Source organism: Etheostoma spectabile, chromosome 9 (genome assembly GCF_008692095.1).
Source record: "Etheostoma spectabile isolate EspeVRDwgs_2016 chromosome 9, UIUC_Espe_1.0, whole genome shotgun sequence".
Lineage (NCBI taxonomy): Eukaryota > Metazoa > Chordata > Actinopteri > Perciformes > Percidae > Etheostoma > Etheostoma spectabile.
In genome coordinates, this window is record NC_045741.1 from 21,898,000 (window position 1) to 21,915,775 (window position 17,776).

The 17,776-nt window shown below is 41.6% G+C and overlaps 1 protein-coding gene across 2 annotated transcripts in view; it reads right to left on the reverse strand.

Annotated features, from left to right (window-relative positions):
• Window positions 1–2,458: 2,458 nt before the first annotated feature.
• The window catches only part of qsox1 (quiescin Q6 sulfhydryl oxidase 1), a 30,910-nt gene continuing 15,592 nt past the window's right edge, over window positions 2,459–17,776 (reverse strand). Inside the window, exons 9-13 of one of the 2 annotated variants that reach the window (XM_032525633.1) lie at window positions 16,729–16,851; window positions 14,898–15,030; window positions 13,332–13,508; window positions 4,973–5,134; window positions 2,459–4,459 (exon numbers count right to left, since the gene is read on the reverse strand). In XM_032525633.1, coding sequence (XP_032381524.1) covers window positions 3,693–4,459; window positions 4,973–5,134; window positions 13,332–13,508; window positions 14,898–15,030; window positions 16,729–16,851 — 1,362 coding nt within the window. In that variant the 3' untranslated portion in view covers window positions 2,459–3,692. Of the gene's footprint in view, window positions 4,460–4,972; window positions 5,135–13,331; window positions 13,509–14,891; window positions 15,031–16,728; window positions 16,852–17,776 lie in introns of both variants that reach the window. The other variant, XM_032525632.1, reaches the window with a different exon arrangement.

Here is a 17,776-nt window from a genome sequence, read left to right on the forward strand (position 1 = left end):
GGAATCTTCCTACTGCAATGATGGGAGCAGAGTCAGCTGAGTGAATTAAAACAATGTGACCGACAAGTGTTGGATCTTCTCCAACTTTACCCTTTACCCATTACCCTTCCTGTAAGCTATATGCTAACTCTGGAGGAGGAGTGGGGGGAGGGGGGTGAGACTAGAACATAAAGAAACAAGAAACACAAAAGAAGAGGAAAGTAAAGCTCAGATTGGTGTTGAAATTAATTTATGCAGTCAGGCATATTAGCAAGGCCTAATTGCAGTTGATAGCAGGAGGGTATTGATTCTCCCTCCCTCCTGTCCACACTGCTACACTTTCTGCTGTGCACAGATGGACTGCAAGGAGTTCCAATTTGCTAAAATCAAAGATACAACTTCTTTAGTCATTTAAAACACACACTGCAGGTATACAATCCAACATAGGATGACAAACAGTCACATAACTAGACAGATATTCATTGTGCAGGATCTGGCAGAAACTCTTAAAATAAATACACTCTCTGTTTTTTGGTTGAACACAGGCTGACTGGCAGCACAAAGTACAAAGTGGCATCGCAACACACTGATGGTGAGATGAGATGTTTAGGAGATCAGCAGATGAGCGTCTGCATGAAAGGGGGAGGGAACGCAGCAGTAAAATGAGATGGATCTGACCCTACTTGACTCCTGCCTTTAAAAGGCTGAATGTTTAAAACTGAAAGGGGATCTGGCTTAGTTTGGATGTGATATATACCAATACCATATATTAACCTCTTTTTCATAATTTATTCATCCCCCTCTCTCCTTCCTTTTCTCTCTCTCTGTGTCCACAGCAGGACGCTTTATAGTATTATTAAAGTCAGAAAGAGAGATGACAGAAAAATGCATCAAGCCCCTCCTGCATTTTAATATCAATACCGGAGGGGTAATAAACATCGAGGCAGAGAGCATACAGGAGAGGAGCGGCAATAAAACCCTACATTGTCTAATTTATGGAAGACAACAACAGGCCAACAAGGTGAGGTTTTTACCCTTCAGTCTGTGCTTTCACAACACAAAGATATATCAGTGCACACCATTTGTTTTGCAGTGAATAAAGACAAGAAAAAGTTTTGAAGAGAGCAATCTGGCCTTTTCGAGTCAATGGCTCATATTGTACCTGGAGGAGGGATGACAAACTGGACAATTTCTCTAAACTGGAAATGTTTCTCTCACATGAGTTTCTGAAGTTACTAAACTTACTTACTAAAGTATACAAACAATTTTGAGGAGGACACACAGTTTTTCATTTAGTTTCTATCAGGTGATGTATTGGATAATTTTTGAAAAAGGAATAAATAACATGCAGAAGCATCTCTGGTGACAAACTGAGCTTTTCTCAATCTATTCTGGCAATCATAATGTGTCATTGAGGGTCTAATTTAAAGTATCTAAGAGTTTGATTAAGCCACAGAACCACAGCTGCGCAGCCTTGATGCTCCTCTGCTTTAATGTATGGCTATTAATCAGCCTATTGTGTGTGTGTGTGTGTGTGTGTGTGTGTGTGTGTTGTTAGAGGAATTGACTGCCTTAACTCAACTAATTCACCATCAAAACCTGTCATACCGTTGATGCTTGGATAAAGAGATTGGTGTTTTAGATGAGATCAGAGTGTGTGTGTGTGTGTGTGTGTGTATGTATGTGTGTGACAGGTTGAGGGTGAAGGTAAGAGGTAAGAGTCAAGGGAATACAAGCCAATGTTCCAGGAAACACAAAGCTCAAGATCAAGCATCAGTTGTCCCTCAGATGGGCTTGTTGTAATCCGGACGGCATCAAAACCTCTTCTTCCATCCATCCATTCATCCCTCACACACACACACACACACACACACACACTGCTCCCTCTTTCATCCACCTCACCTGGTCATCTCACCCATGTTACCCTCCCTGAGGGTCTGTTGTTGCCCACCCCCCGCGGAGCTCACCTCCAAGTGTGTGATGGAAGAAGCCCCACAAAAGCCGATTGGGTTTTAATAAAGTTTATTATCTGCAGGGAGCTAATCCTCAAGGGTAATCTCTCCCCTCTGGTCCTAAAGGAAAGCTGGATTACTCACTTGCTATAATCTCAATGAAATTGTTAGGATTTAGCTTGCGCTGCACAGCAGATGGCAACAGGCTTTTTCCTTCAACCTTGGATGCTTTAACCCCCCCCCCCCCCCCCCCCCCCCCCCATTTCCACATGCAACACCCCTGTCCTCCTTGCCACATGTCCTTGTAGTCTTGGTCAAAACAAAAACAAACATATTTTTGCCAAATCTGCAAAGAATAACATCTGGAAGGTTTTTGAAACACATCTGAGACAGTACAAATGGGATCAAGGTGTAGCCCTCCTCTGTAAACTCATGTTATATGTCAAACAGAATGTGTGACTGATGGGCCTTCATCTAGACCTACCTCAACAAATGACAGGTTGCAGTTGCACATCAAAAGCAATGAGTCCTTATCAAAAATAATTTTATTGATTCAGACAGAAGTGAAGAAGCACACAGAGAAACACAGTGTTTTTGAGATGACCAGCCAAGGCTTTACATCATGGACACAAGCCAAAAACAAATCCTACTTATTCTAAAACCTTGTCCAGTGTGAACATATGCATCGCTCCACAGCACTTCATAAACAACCAGAGTAGCTGTTATGTGGACTCAGCAGTGTGATGTAATATTTAAAGACGTGACGTAACGCTCAGTGTAATGTACAGTAAGACACCTCAAAGGAGCTGAACAACAAAAGGCTGATCCGCTCCTCTCTGGTAAAAGTTAGTTTGGACCTGCCGGTCCAGTCACAGTATTCAAACAATATGATGCAGCTGTCAGGCGAACAAAAAACTTTAAAAACCCACCATGCATTTTTTGGGACTGGGTGTTTTTAAAAAAATCTGATTATTAAATGAAATGCAGAAACATTTAATTTATTACCTGATAATTTTACTTGATAAACAAAGCTTTTAGTGATTGATTGGAGGGAAAACCGTAATTTAAGATACAACAGACTGTTTTTCAAAATCGAAGAATAACCTATTTGACTATTTAGATGAAATGATAAAAAATATTTTACTTGTAAATATATATAAAAACTTTGACTGAAATAAAAAAATGTTTTGGTTATTTTGATTATAGGACACAGGGAAGTCATGTAGGATGTCTTTGTCCTACTGTAAGATGTAAAAAAATATAACAAAAAAAATAAAAATTGCACTGTTACAAATGTCCATAATTTCAGTAAAGCAACACAAATCACGTATTGGTTGCATTTAATTCTTACAAATAAAAAAAAAAATCATCTCATATTGGGTTTAATTTGATCCTTCATAAGTGGTCAAACAAAAATCTAAAAATGGATTATCCTTAACTTAGGCACAAACTCCAAACAGAAACCCACTTACGGAAATACATATAGCTATATGCACATATTTTCCACAGTGGAAGTTCTGCCTAATAAAGCTCTGAAGGCCAGATTAAGTGTTATGTCAAAAGACTCCCTTCTCTCCCTCATCCACAACATTCAGGGTAAAACACACTGTTGCATACTTTGGCTGTAGGTAGCAGTTAAGTGGACCTACCAAAGATCACCTTAATCTTGACACATCCCCTTACACTAACCCCGACCTTAGCCTACATGAATCTAATTAACGTTAATCATTGCTTACTCAACTCCAATTTGGATACACTGGTTCAGGGCAGGGCTACTTTAGCCCGCCGTAGTCTGAGGCGGGTCTTGAAGAAAAGGTACATGGCCAGAAGACACATGGAGGACAGGAAATAAAGGATGACACACAGGCTGATGTCCACTTTGGAAAAGCCAATGCTCAGCACAGACATCCAGCGTCCCCTGGGGCTCGACTCGGCCTCCTCAACAAAGTACTGGCCTGTTAGTTCTCGCTTATGCAGCCGCTTTCTCTGCCGCCCCAAATCTTGCTCGAAGTCTGCTTCCATAGGCTGCAGGCCCAGCATCCCCAGCCCTGCATCCAGCTCCATCTCCAGCCCAAACACAGGCCGGGGCTCCTGCTCCTCCTTCCTCTGCAGGGTGCGTTGTTTGACCCGCAGCGCCTTGGCCTTGTAGTGCTGGTTGACAAATGAGTCGAGATCCACGATGTCCTCCTGCAGCTCTCGCATTCTCATCCCCACAATGCTCGGCTTCCTGTGGGCCTGCCGCCGGCTTCGACCCACCTCTATTTCAGGCTTGGCCCAGGCGGTTGTCTCAGATGCCTTACCCTCCATCTCATGTGCTGCTGCTGCTTGTTCCCCATCTTCCTCCTCTTCCTCCTCCTCCTCTTCCTCCTCTTCTTGCATCGCGGGTTGCGATGGCAGAGGATGTGCCATTGAGTCCAAGGCCTCCCGGGCTTTCCTCTCAACACGTTTCTGGGCTTCTAAAGCTTGCTGCTCACTCGCATGTTTTTCCCACTGTTTTGCCAGGATCTGGCTTTCATTTTCCAGGTAGTCTGACAGGGCAAGGAAAAGAAAGACACACAAGTCATCACATTTAATCTAGAATCAGACGCATTTCTTATCATCTTCCGTTTATTTGAATCAATGGTGAACTTTCGGCTCAGAAACTCTTTTTTTAGTAATACTCACGTATTAAAAGAAAACTACTTTCCATAATTAATACTTTACATTTAGAGAAGACTTGATATGATTTAGAGGATACGGTCTCTTCTTGTTAAGCACTTTAAAACCAAAGTTGAAGTGCTGTACACAAAAATACAACAACTGAGACTGGGGATCTTTTACCACACATCCACACACATTCTATATTTACATAACATTTTTTTTAGCAGCTTACTTCACATACAGATGACAAAAAGGAAAAAGACAGGAGGATGTCATGATTTTTAAGCTCTAGACTGCTTATACACGCAGGTAGAAGGAAGAAATACATTTCTATTGTTTGGTACAAATCCTTGAATTCATATGATTTCTTAGGAAAAGGAAACTATGGTGTTAACCTGTACCTGTGAGGATACTGCTGGATGAGAAGTGGGACAAGAGGAAGGGGAGAACATGCACATGGCTCCACTTGTGCTCCCCGTTGTCCTTCACCGTATGGCAGGCAGGACACATTTCTGGTGGAGGCCACTGGATTTTTGGGAAGTTGGGGTCTTCACTCAAATCGCCTGCCGAGATGAATGCAAAAGTAGGTTTAATGTATTGTGCAACAGAGTCCTGCTCACTTTAGTACTGAGAAAAGATTAAGCACACAGCAATATAGGGGGGGAAAGGATGAATTGTGACCATAAAGGGTAGCTGGGTGGTTGAAAATCAAAAATCCTGTATTATGAGAGCCACAGAAATGAACCTATTGACATGTAGGCTCATGCCTTTTACCTATGACTCTACCTACTAAACTATCACACAGTTACACATTGAGATACATACTTGTGATACTTAAGAACATTGGCTGCAAACATTCTTTTTAAATACATTTTTGAATGCATGGATTTAAATAGAAAAATAAAAAGAGGCCTATTTTTTCCACTACAACGGCTTTCTCACAGTCACAAACTCATAAGTTCCTCACTAACTTATAGTAGATAAACAAGGTCAAAAAATGGTGCATGGCTCGAGATTTTTTGCCACATACAAGAATCACTCAACATAAAGCGCCCAGTCAGCTGCTTCATCCATTGTTGTTTCTTTTATTCTCCTTGTTAGTGCATTGACTTGAGGATGTAAGTGCTTTGAGGACTGGATGCAATCTGTGTTGAACCCATTTGATCTTGTCACAGTGCTCGTAAATACTAAGTGCCTATATGCATATGTGTATGTGTTTAAGTATGTATATGTAAATCATCTGTCTGTGTTTGTGTGAATGTAATCTAAGGATTGATATTTGTGTGTGTGTGAGTGCATGTGAGTGTGTAAGAGAGTGTATGACAGGGTCTAACAATGATCAATGGGCTTCTGGGATGTCCCAGTGGGAGGGGTGTTGAGATAATAGATGTGGCGAAAGTGGACAGCTCGCACGCAGCGCACACACACCACACACAAACACACACACACACACACACACACAACCCACACACACACACACACCACACACACACACACACACACACACACACACACACACCACACACACACACACACACACACACAGAGAGAGAGCAGCAGACCTCAGTGCTCTGGACCACCTGTCTTGTCCCTTCACACCCCTTTGAAAGCAACTCCAATCTCCAAATTGAACATGAGAGCAACAAAAAAACCTCAGAGGGGAGCTGCCCTTCTAATGAATTAGAAACTTTCTCCTTTAACAGGGTTTCTTTCATGTAGTCGCTGCCCGCTAACGCCCGTCGTCACTCACGCACAACACCCATGCAAACAGACTGGCAGAGGAACATGCATCCATGCAAAAAATACTTATACACAGCAGACACATTGCACAAAAAGACACACACACAGGGTAGCATCTAGTAATAAATTGCTTGTTGTCACCAACAGGCCTGTGTGTGTGTGTGTGTAGGGAAAAAAAGGAGCGCAGCAGCAGGTCTGTCACTTTACAGGAATGTCAATTTACATCCTCCACCACCTACGTCCCCGCTTCCTCCTCCTTCTCTCCAATGCTCAAGATAATCTTGTCATAGAGTCATATGCATGTGTGTATGTACTTGCATACAGTAATTACATAAAGGATACATCAATTTTACTGTGTCCGGATGGGCTGCAGCTGGGTGTGTGGGTTTTATACATTTCAGCAGGTGAGAAACACACACACACACACCACACACACACACAACACACACAACACACACACACACACACACACACACACACACACACACCACACAACAACACAACAACAACCACACACACACACAACACAACACAACACACACACACACACACCACACACACACCCACACACAACACACACACCTTTCCTATTCTAATCAGTTGTCACGTTTGTGGCCAGGGTGACTTTAGCCATACCAGCCATATTGAGATTGCCACAATGGCTTGTCATAGAGATGTCATCACCGCTTTGCATACATATTCATCAGGTATAAATATGTATTGTTCAGTACGTCAAACTAGCTTTCTCAGCACTAATTCTGTAAGTGATGATCGCCTATACCACATGGCATACCAAGCCATCATGACTGCCGGAGAGTTTGCATGATGTCAGACATTTTGCACATTTAGATAATTGAGACAAAAACTAATCCAGGAATTCTGTTTATTGTATGATGTATTTCACATTTGGGTGAACTTCAATACTGATACTTGATACTAACCCAAATGTGTCTGGAGAACACATATCCATATTATCTAAAACTGTAAAATACTAAAAACTGGCATTGAATGTGTAGTTTAGTTTAGTTTATTTGACAGAGGACATTAAGTCACACATAATTACAAACATTTCAAGTCCAAGACTAATTTCCATTGTGGTATACAAAGGAAAAGGATAGATTTTCAGCACACTGAAGTTAGCAAGCTCCTAGAAAAATGTACAATGATGCAACATTTCAAGTCTCAGCACAAAAAAACATAAAAGGAACAGACTCACTTAACGTGACAATGAGATCATTGAGGCTCTGTTGTTATAAATAACTACTATGTACCACACTGAGTTGTAGTTGTACAGCTCTATCCTTTAAGGGTAACCATCCAAGCTAATGGAATTGCTGTTTCCCCACATGTGCCAATGGGGTTCAAGCCCAACTTAACGCTAACTAATTGGGGGTTGTCTTACTAGACTCTTTAAACAGTACAGTAGTTTTTAGTTTGAGTCAAAATGTTGCTAATTTTTGACTACTTTGTGTTTGGACAACATTTAACATTTGAGAATGTCATCTTCTTCTGTGTTAGTACTGAAAACTCAGGTGCTGTTTAGGCACTAGTATGGAAAAAAAGATGTACAGTGGATCTAAAAAGTCTACACACCCCTTTTAAAAAAAAAAGGTTTTTGTGAAAAATTAAACAAAGATAAATCATGTCAGAACTTTATTTCCACTTTTAATGTGACCAAAAGGTGATCAATTCAAATGAAAAACAAACTGAAATCTTTGAGGTTACAAAATAAAAACCTTACAATAACCTGGTTGCATACGTGTGCACACCCTCTTATAACTGGAGATGTGACTGTGTTCAGAATTAACCAATCACATTCAAACTCTTGTTAGAGGAGAATTCCAGTCAATTTCAATATGTTCTCTGTTGTTTGTAAATGCAGAGGGCATATTTAGAGGCTAAAAACACGTTTAAAACTTGCCCTGTTTAGGACTGTTGGGTGCTAATTCTAGCAGGAGGATAACACGGTGTAGGCAGCACTGATTGTTTTCATTTTTCTCGCTAATGACAGAACTCCAAATTTACAAACCACAGAGCTACGTATTGAATTTGACCGGAATTCTCCTTTAAATAGAAGTCATTACACACCTTTATTCAAAGTGACTCTGATCAATAACAACTAAAGTTCAGCTGTTCCAGTAGGATTTTCCTGACATTTTCTTAGTTGCATCTCAGAGCAAAAGCCATGGTCCGCAGAGAGCTTCCAAACCATCAGAGGGATCTCATTGTTGAAAGATATCAGTCAGGAGAAGGGTACAAAAGAATTTCCAAAGCATTAATTATACCATGGAACACAGTGAAGACAGTCATCATCAAGTCTCCCAAACATCAAGTCTCCCAAAAGCGAGTGGGAAAATGTGTTACGGTCTCATGAAACCAAGGTTGAACTTTTTTTTTTTTAAATTCCAAAAGATATGTTTGGCGCAAAAACTACACTGCAAATCATCCAAAGAACACCATACCCAGAGTGAAGCATGGTGGTGGCAGCATCATGCTTTGGGACCGTTTTTCTTCAGCTGGAACCGGGTCTTAGTCAGGGTAGAGGGAATTAAGAATAGTTCCAAATACCTGGCAATTTTGGCACAAAACCTTCAGGCTTTCGTTAGAAAGCTGAAGATGAAGAGGAAGTTCCCCTTTCAGCATGACAACGACCCAAAGCACACTTCCAAATCCACAAAAGCATGGTTTCACCAAAAGAAGATTAACGATTTGGAGCACTTTTGCAAAGACGAATGGGCAAATATTGCCACGTCAAGATGTGCCACGATAATAGACTCCTACCCAAAAAGGCTGAGTGTTGTAATAAAATCAAAAAGTGCTTCAACAAAGTATTAGTTTAAGGGTGTGGACACTTCTGCAACCAGATTATTGTAAGTCTTTATTTTTTATTTTCTCCCCTCAAAGATTTCAGTTTGTTTTTCAATTGAATTGTTCACGTTATAGGTCACATTAATGATGGAAAAAGTTCTGACATGATTAATCTTTGTGTCATTTTTTAAAATCACAAAAAACGGCCATTTTAACAGAGGTATCCAGACTTTTTACATCAACTGTATGCATGTGAACACAGTCCTAAAGATAGCCTGGCCTGCTGCTGTTTTGTCTGTTGAAATGTGAATCAGTCTCAGCCTGTTGACAAGCAGCAACAGGACTGAGCTGCCACCGGTCTTAATTCTGCTGCTGCGAGGAGGCACAGGGCCCTGGGGCCTCTTTGTTGCCAGCTAAATTAATTGTTCGGCCGCTTTACAAATAGCTGCTCTTTTATGCATGGCTGCTCCTGAAAGGAGGGGCGGGGAGGCCTGCTAAAGAGCTCCACTTTAGGCAAAGGGGAGAGGAGGGGCTGAGTGGATGGAGGGATGGAGTGTGCACTCCTCAGGGAGACGCCGCCACTCATTGCTACAAACACAGCCAAATCCCTGTCTCCTCCCTCTCTCTCCTTACGATTCACCCGACTTATCCCCTATGGACCCACGACTCACCCTCCACCATGACTAACTCCCCCTGCACACGCCACAACTTGACCCATGCTTGGAAAGGCTGTGTGGGTTTGTGTTTGGGAGAGGGAGGAAAGCAGGGGGAGAGTGTGCGGCTTGTGTCATGGCGTTTGCCACCTGCTGTAACACAATACCTTGGGAATTGTGTGTGTGTGTGTGTGTGTGTGTGTGTGTGTGTGTGTGTGTGTGTGTGGGTGTGTGGTGGTGGTGTGTGCGTTCAAAAAGAAAGCTTGGTTCCTGGGGGACCCATCCCGCAAGGATGTTGTGCCATTACTTGTCAAGCGCAGGATATGAGTCCCAGGGGATGATGAGTGGAAAGAGAGAAAGACTGTAACAGAGATAGAGGAAGAGAAGGAAGACGGATGGGTGAAGGTGGTGGGTTGAATAGTGTTTAAGTGTCTGGGGTACACACACTCGCAGGGACGCGTGTCATTCTGGCCCCTGCTGTTCAGGACACAAGCTGTCCCTGAGATAGAAGAGGGGGCAGTCCACACAAACAAAAGCTAGTGATTTAACAAAGTGGGCTGTTGATGACATCCCTGTGCCTAATAAAATCATATGAACACAGACAAGGGATGAGCGATGCTTAGGAGCTGTTTAATACTTTCAAGACTGATGTGCAGAAGTGTAATATGCTGATACAGCACCATCAAAAAGAGAGAAAACTTTGTCTCTTCTTCCTCTGCTTATAAATGTACAGACTGAGCATTAGAGGAGAAATTTATTTATTTATTTCTGTGTATGGCCTATAAAAGTGAAGTAGGTAACCTGGATAGACATTTCTAGTCATAGACGTCTCAAAGACGCAAATTGTACAGTGAAAGGGTGAAGTTTGGGGTACAAACCTATCAGGACAAGGTGAAAAAGCCTGATTTTGGGTAAATACAGCTTGAGGATATATGAACAAGAAATGGTTGAGGACTGGTAAGGCGATACAGTTGGGACAGTGGGGTATGGGAAAGAATCAAAGTAAGGGTGTGGAGAAGGACAGAAGATGGCAGAGGGGGTTAGGAGAAAATGGGTGAGGTAGAAGCAGATGATGCTTGGAGGACTAAGACGGGGTGACAGCTGGTGTCTGATCTGAGGATCCATCCTTCCTCCTCCCCTCACCCCTCTTAGTCGTATTACAAAAGACTAACTGACCATGAACAGACAATCTTCCCCCAAAATTGAATAAGGTAATGCTTAAGATCACAAGTTGTGGACAGTCACAGAAAAGAGAAGTGTGGAAAGAGGAAAGGACGGGATGAAAAAAGTGGAGGGACAGGGGTGGCTTAATAAACTAAGGTGTGTCACATAGACTTAAATCAGCTTCACAACTTTTTTATTCATTATATACTGTATCTCCTGTATAGTGTCCAATATACAAAGAAAACATATTATTTTCTTCTGCATTAGGGCTGCAACGGACTATTAGTTGTTATATTTGATTAAAACATTTTTTCTTTTATCTGAAGAATGTCAGAGAATAGTGATAAATGACAATTATAATTTCACAGAAGCCAAGGTAACATTTTCTTGCTTGTTTTGTCTGTCAAACAGTACAAAAAGCAGCAAATCCTCATACTTGAGAAGCTTGGTGTTATTGGTTGAAGAATGAAATGATCGAGTATTAAAATAGTTGCAGTTACATTTTTCTGAATGGCTAATCGTTTGACTCCAACCCCTAAGCCCTCCGTCTGGGCCTGGCTCCAAACGGGGGCCCCGGGCTTCCTCCAGACAGGGTTACTCCATCTCCCTCTCGGTGCTTCATAGGGGGTTTTGAACCATTCTTTGTCTTGCCCCTCAGCTGAGACCACTTTGCCATGGGAGACCCTACCAGGAGCACTCAGCTCCACAATAAGGTGATGGTTCCTGGAGAGGAACCTCAGCAGGAAACCAATGAGTGCCTTCTTCAGGTAGGGAATGAGTTCTTACCCCAGGTGAAAGAGTTTAGATCCCTTGGGGTCTTGTTCGCGAGTGAGGGGACAATGGAGCGGGAGATTGGTCAGAGAATCGTCACGAGTGCAGTATTAAATTCAATTTATTGCACCGTTGTGACGAAAAGAGATCTAAGCCAGAAAGCAAAGCTCACGATCTACCGGTAAGTTTTTGTTTCTACCCTCAACTATGGTCATGAAGGCCGGGTCATGACCAAAAGAACGAGATCCAGGGTACAAGCGGCCGAAATGGGTTTCCTTAGGAGGGTAGCTGGCGTCTCCCTTAGAGATAGGGTGAGAAGCTCAGTCATCCGTGGGGAGCTCGAAGTAGAGACGTTGCTTCTTTGCGTCGAAAGGAACCAGTTGAGGTGGTTCGGGCATCTGGTAAGGATGCCTCCTGGGCGCCTCCCTAGGGAGGTGTTCCAGGCACGTCCAGCTGGGAGGAGGCCTCGGGGAAGACCCAGGACTAGATGGAGAGATTATATCTCCAACCTGGCCCGGGAACGCCAGTCGGAGTTGGTTAAGTTTGGGGTCCCCTGCTCTCCCCAGGCAACCTGATACCAGATAAGCGGACGAAGATGGATGGATGGCTAATCGTTTGAGTTCTACAATTAAAGAATGACCACATTAAGTTCAAAATATAAAAAATTCCACAAAACAAAAAGATCATTACCAAGGTGGTTACACTTTGTGCTGACGTCTACACAATATTTTACAGTCTGACACCGAGCCGGATTTTACAGGAAATCTGCTGATGCATCAGGGTTTTATAATTTTATTTACTTCATATTAGTTTACCTCATTTGAATGCATCTTCCATATTATGAGGGTCCTTTATCATGTCTTAGCTTTCTTTTGGCCTTCAAAACAAAAACAAAAAGAAAGCAGAGAAAGAAAAAAGAAAGAAAGCAGTTTGTGGGAAATATGGTCTTCACTTTAAAGCTATAGTGTGTAGGTTCTGTCTCCCGCATGAGGAATTCTAAGTAATGACAACAACACTGTTGTTGCACCCACATGACGCACACCTTCACTGATCACGCACCATCCCCACACCTCCTCCATGCAGTTGCTGGTAGCCAAGGACACAGGATTAAAATAACATGATGGACTTTTTAGAAGAGGTAATTATCTCCACTCAAGAGAAACATAGCCATACAGAGAAATACAGAGAGAGCAGAGCTCATAGGCTTAAGCAGCTTTGTTGCAACTCATTTGGCAATGGCTCAAATGTAACGGACATTCATTAATATAAAATACTTCCGCACTTTAGCTTTAAAGACACAGTGTAATAGAAAAAGGTTTTATATCATAATTTCTCTCTATCCCTCTTAACATTAAAATACTTTTGATGGCTCATCTTGAACTCTAGGGCTCAGTTGGTAGAGCAGGCGCACATATACAGTACTTAGAGGTTTATGCCTCAATGCAAAAGGTCCAGGGTTCAAGTTTAACCTGTGACAATTTCCTGCACGTCTTCCCCTTCTCTCTCTCTCTCTCTTACGCACTGTGTGTACCACAGCTGTAATTGAAATAGAATGGACAATCACCTCTAGTTTGCACCAAGGGAATTCTGCAAACTAGCTACAGATGATGGTGCTGACTCCTACCTGCCAGTCTGTTGTTGACGTGATTGTGTCTGGACCAAAGCCACAGCACCGCTGACGACAACGTGTTCACCTCCACCAGACTCTCTGACGCCATAATTTCAAAGTGCTCGGCACACGCCCTGCAGCCAAAGAAGCTGTGGACGTAGTTTCTCATCGCACTCAGCACCTCCTGGGGATCTGGGAGGGAGGGGGGGGAGACATTTTATGTTGTCAGTCAATGTTCAGCACCAGTAATCTGATCAAAAGTGAGAAATGTGCAAATGAATGTGTATGTCACAATAACAAAAAAAAAAAAAAAAAAAAAATCACAAACGCCTTCTTAACACCAACTTTGTTCTAATTCCTGATTTTGTTACTTAAAATGTTTTTGTGTTAACATCTTTGTTATTATATGCAACTAAAAACAATGGTTAAAAAACAGCATGTTTACAAAAATGAATGCAAAATCAAGGTCGTTATCTCCTATTTGAAGCCCATCACCTCTTATTGTAAAGCTCCTTGTTTCTATACATTAAAATGTCCTGTTACCCTGTGCTGTAGCCTGAACGCTTGCTAATGGCAGTGTGGCTCCACAGTTTCCTGGATTCCCACGGTTATGTGGGCTAGGAGTCACAGAGAGCTGGGTTAACCCCATATTGAGATGAATTATCTATGCAAATGGGATAACGCAATCTGGAGATTAAATACAGTTAACCCTTTGTGTGAATGGTGGCCATGCTGTTGTCTCAGGACTTCAACAGGCCCCAACCATATTTTATTGGACCGGTTTGGTTTTGTTCTTAATTTAGCAAGACCTTTAGATGAACTGTACTGACAGTGGTAGTGTGTCTCTTCATGAAAATAAGGATGGGCTTGTGTTCAAACCTACACTAATGTGTTCACACCTTTACTAATCTATGCAACGTGTGTGTATGTAAATAGAGTTTTAACTGATAGTCAATAAGTTCATATGTGTGGTGTACCTCCATTAAGCTGGTGGCCTGTGTGGGGCAGAGGATCCCCTTTTGGCAGTCCATCTGCAGGTCACATGATGGTCCGTAAACCTGGGGATTAACTCTGTGTGTTGTGTTGTGTGTGTGTGTGTGTGTGTGTGTGTGTTGTGTGGTGTGTGTGGGTGTGTGTGTGTGTGGTGTGGGGTTGTGTGTGTGGTGTGTGTGTGTGTTTGAAGGGAGATTAACGTCCCAGCCAGGAGTGGAGCCCCCCGGTCATCTGCCCGTTTTATTAACCACCACATTCCACTAATTCAACATAATCCCTTTTCACACAGTCACAATTAGGCTCAATTTTAGTTGTGACAAAACATAGAAAAAAAACAACCTCAAACTTCATCGTTATATTTGTCTGTGTTCTCTGTGATGTTAAATCAGGTCAGTGTGAAAAAAAAAGCAGTTCACCAAACATTCCTGAGCTAATTTGTTTACAGAGCCTCACAAAGCCCTCATCCTCAGTCCACCCAGCTTCGTGAACTTTCAGTGGCCCTTTTCCTTCACACCAAAAAAAATCTGTGTGTGTGTGTGTGTGTGTGTGTGTGTGTGTGTGTGTGTGTGTGTGTGTGTATACCGGTGCCTCCTGCATTCTTGGCCTGGACAGTGAGAGCATGGAAGAGGATCCACATCCCGCAAGGGTAACGTCTCAGGTGGGGTTGTGAACCCTGACAGCCCACCCACCTCACTCCTTCAGGCAAAGCAGTGTATGGAGTCTGAGAGAGAGAGAGGAAGAACAACAAAAAGACAAAGACAAATTACTGACAAATGTTAAATAGGAAACCAAACAAGCTAAAAGTATCAATCTGGTGATATTCTATATTTTTCTTACTGTCAACAAGTCCCACAAAAGACCAAAACAAATCCCACTAACATATTTTGTCTGTGTAACAAAAGCCTGAGATAGATTTTTCCTCTCTGTTATATGTCTATTAACACCACACTGTTGCACTGCCATGTTCTTTTATTTCTAAGTACAAGAGCCCTGGTTGGGAAACACCGTGAAACATACGTGGATGAAAATATGACAAATGCATTATTTAATCCTATTTGATCAGAATGTCAAGTTGTTTCAGGAAATTTTCCCTTTAAAAAACTAAAAGTATATTTATATACACACTGTATATAAAATGCATGACCCATTTTTAACACATCCTCAGTGGGACTGAATGTCTAAGTGCCACAGACAGAATTGAGAGACAGGTTAACACATCAATGTTTTTGATCTTTTCATGGGATTTGTTGACAATAAAAAAAATACAATAACAGCAGCCTTATCCTTTAAATATTACTGCAAAGAGTCTCTAAAAAGTAGAGCCTCTTAAGCATCTCCCAACCTGTTCAACTTAATGAAAGCCACGTAGTTTTCTCGATCAATAAGAAGGTTAATGGCTCAGCCCTCCACTAATGAACAGAAGCTATCCAGATCTCTAACCACGAGCCACAGTGGAATCCAATAACATATTTTCTCTGACATAAAGTCGTTTCTCTCGCCACACTGCATCACTGGTGTGATTGACAGGGTTAGTCACATGTCAATAGTAAAGATTTTGGTGTGTGTGTGTGTGTGTGTGTGTGTGTGTGTGTGTGTGTGTGTGTGTGTGTGTGTGTGTGTGTGTGTGTGTGTGTGTGTACAAAGTCCATTTCCTCTGAGGCGAAGTCTATTCATACCTTCCCATTGATTCATTGATCAATTGATTTGCCTGCTAAAAGCTAATGATGTAAGTAAGTGACTCTTTCAATTTGCGAGGGGCGGTACTGTAGGCATGCAGGCTTCATTCCAAAGACAACAGCACATAGATCCTCAGTTGTATGTGCTGGCACCAAGACAAGGACAAAGTACATATTGAAAGATCTGGATACTTCTGAAATTTATTTTGATCAACTCATACTGTGGGTTTTAATAGAAATTTTCAGGATCACATTTTAACATTTTCTTTGACAGGATAGGCATCACTTTAATGCTTCTAAGGTGGCTTTGAACTGATTATGTGGCCAGACTGACAGGTGACCTTGATATCTCGGTGGAACAAAGAGGCTACTCCCAGACAGACGTCCTCACATCAGTGGGTGCATTTCATGATGCCCTGCCCTCTGCTTACCTGTCTGGTCCTCTCTTGTCTCCATTCCTCTCCCCTAAAGATGCTTGCCTGCTCAGGCTCACAAAAATATTTGCATTCATGTACTCACAAAAAAAATTGCATTCATGTACTTACCTCGATGCAGCATGTAATGGACAGACCACTTCTGATTCCAGTGAATACCAAAGATAGAGGAGACTTAAAAACTTAACTATGTCTTACATAGGATGTTGCCTTGACTGACAATAATGAATCCCAAGTTCATCACAATATTCAAAAATAAGTTGAAAACTTCAATATGATATTTATCTATACAGCTCTGCCTCAACTCACCTGAGCTGAGTTATCCACTATCTCTCTGAGAGCCTCATAGGAAATCTCATCACCAGTCTGGTTCTGTAGCCAAGAGTTTACAGACTTCAAAAGGTTCATCACCACTGGACGGCCTGGAAAGTACTGCAGACATTAAACAGAGCACAATGGAAATGTGTTAACTTTACAAAATGACAGAGGCAAAAAAGTTGATTGGAATGGAGCTGATGAGATGTAAGAAGAAATGCAAATAACCATTATTTTCACTATCAATTTATTTGTTGTTGATTCATTCATTAGACATTAAGCCTATAAACCTCTGAGAAAAGCACTTCCCCAGGAACAAGGAAGGGACTTCTTCAGAATGCTTGTTTTTTTCCCAACCAACATCCCAAAACTATTCAATTTACTATCATTGAGGACATGACAACCTAGCATATATTCACATTAGAGAATAATTCAATCAATTGAGTAATTGATCAATCAAACTAATTAGTAGTACTAGTGTTAGCTCTAAGTGAAAATCTAGTTTGAAAAGGAACCAAACCCCTCTACACTGTCAGTTACTTTTAATCCCTTTATTTTATTATGATAGTTCTGTTAGTATATACCATTAGATGAATGAATCTACAAATTAATATTCACTGATAAAGTAAAGTGTATATAATATTTCAGCTTTGGTATTAGTTGTATGCTTTAGTGAGCACATGACAATCTAAATGCTTAACAGTTTCCACCACATAATAGCTTAAAAAATATAGACTGTGCTAATGTTTCTATGTAAACATCTTGTATTTATACAAGATTCATTTTCCACGTGCTAACACTGATGCTAATGCCCCATAACCTTCACACTCCTTTGCCTGAAATGAACATTCACCAACATCTTCACCTTCGATGAACATGATTTCTGTCCTATTAATGCACACAATGTACCAAACAGAAATGTAATGCCTAGATTATCAGTTGCCAACTCATCCTCAACTATCTTGTGCACAAGGTTTACATGCCGCACAGATGTTGTGGTTTGAGTGTTTTCCCTGTTAAGAAACTCAATAAATGTGACAGC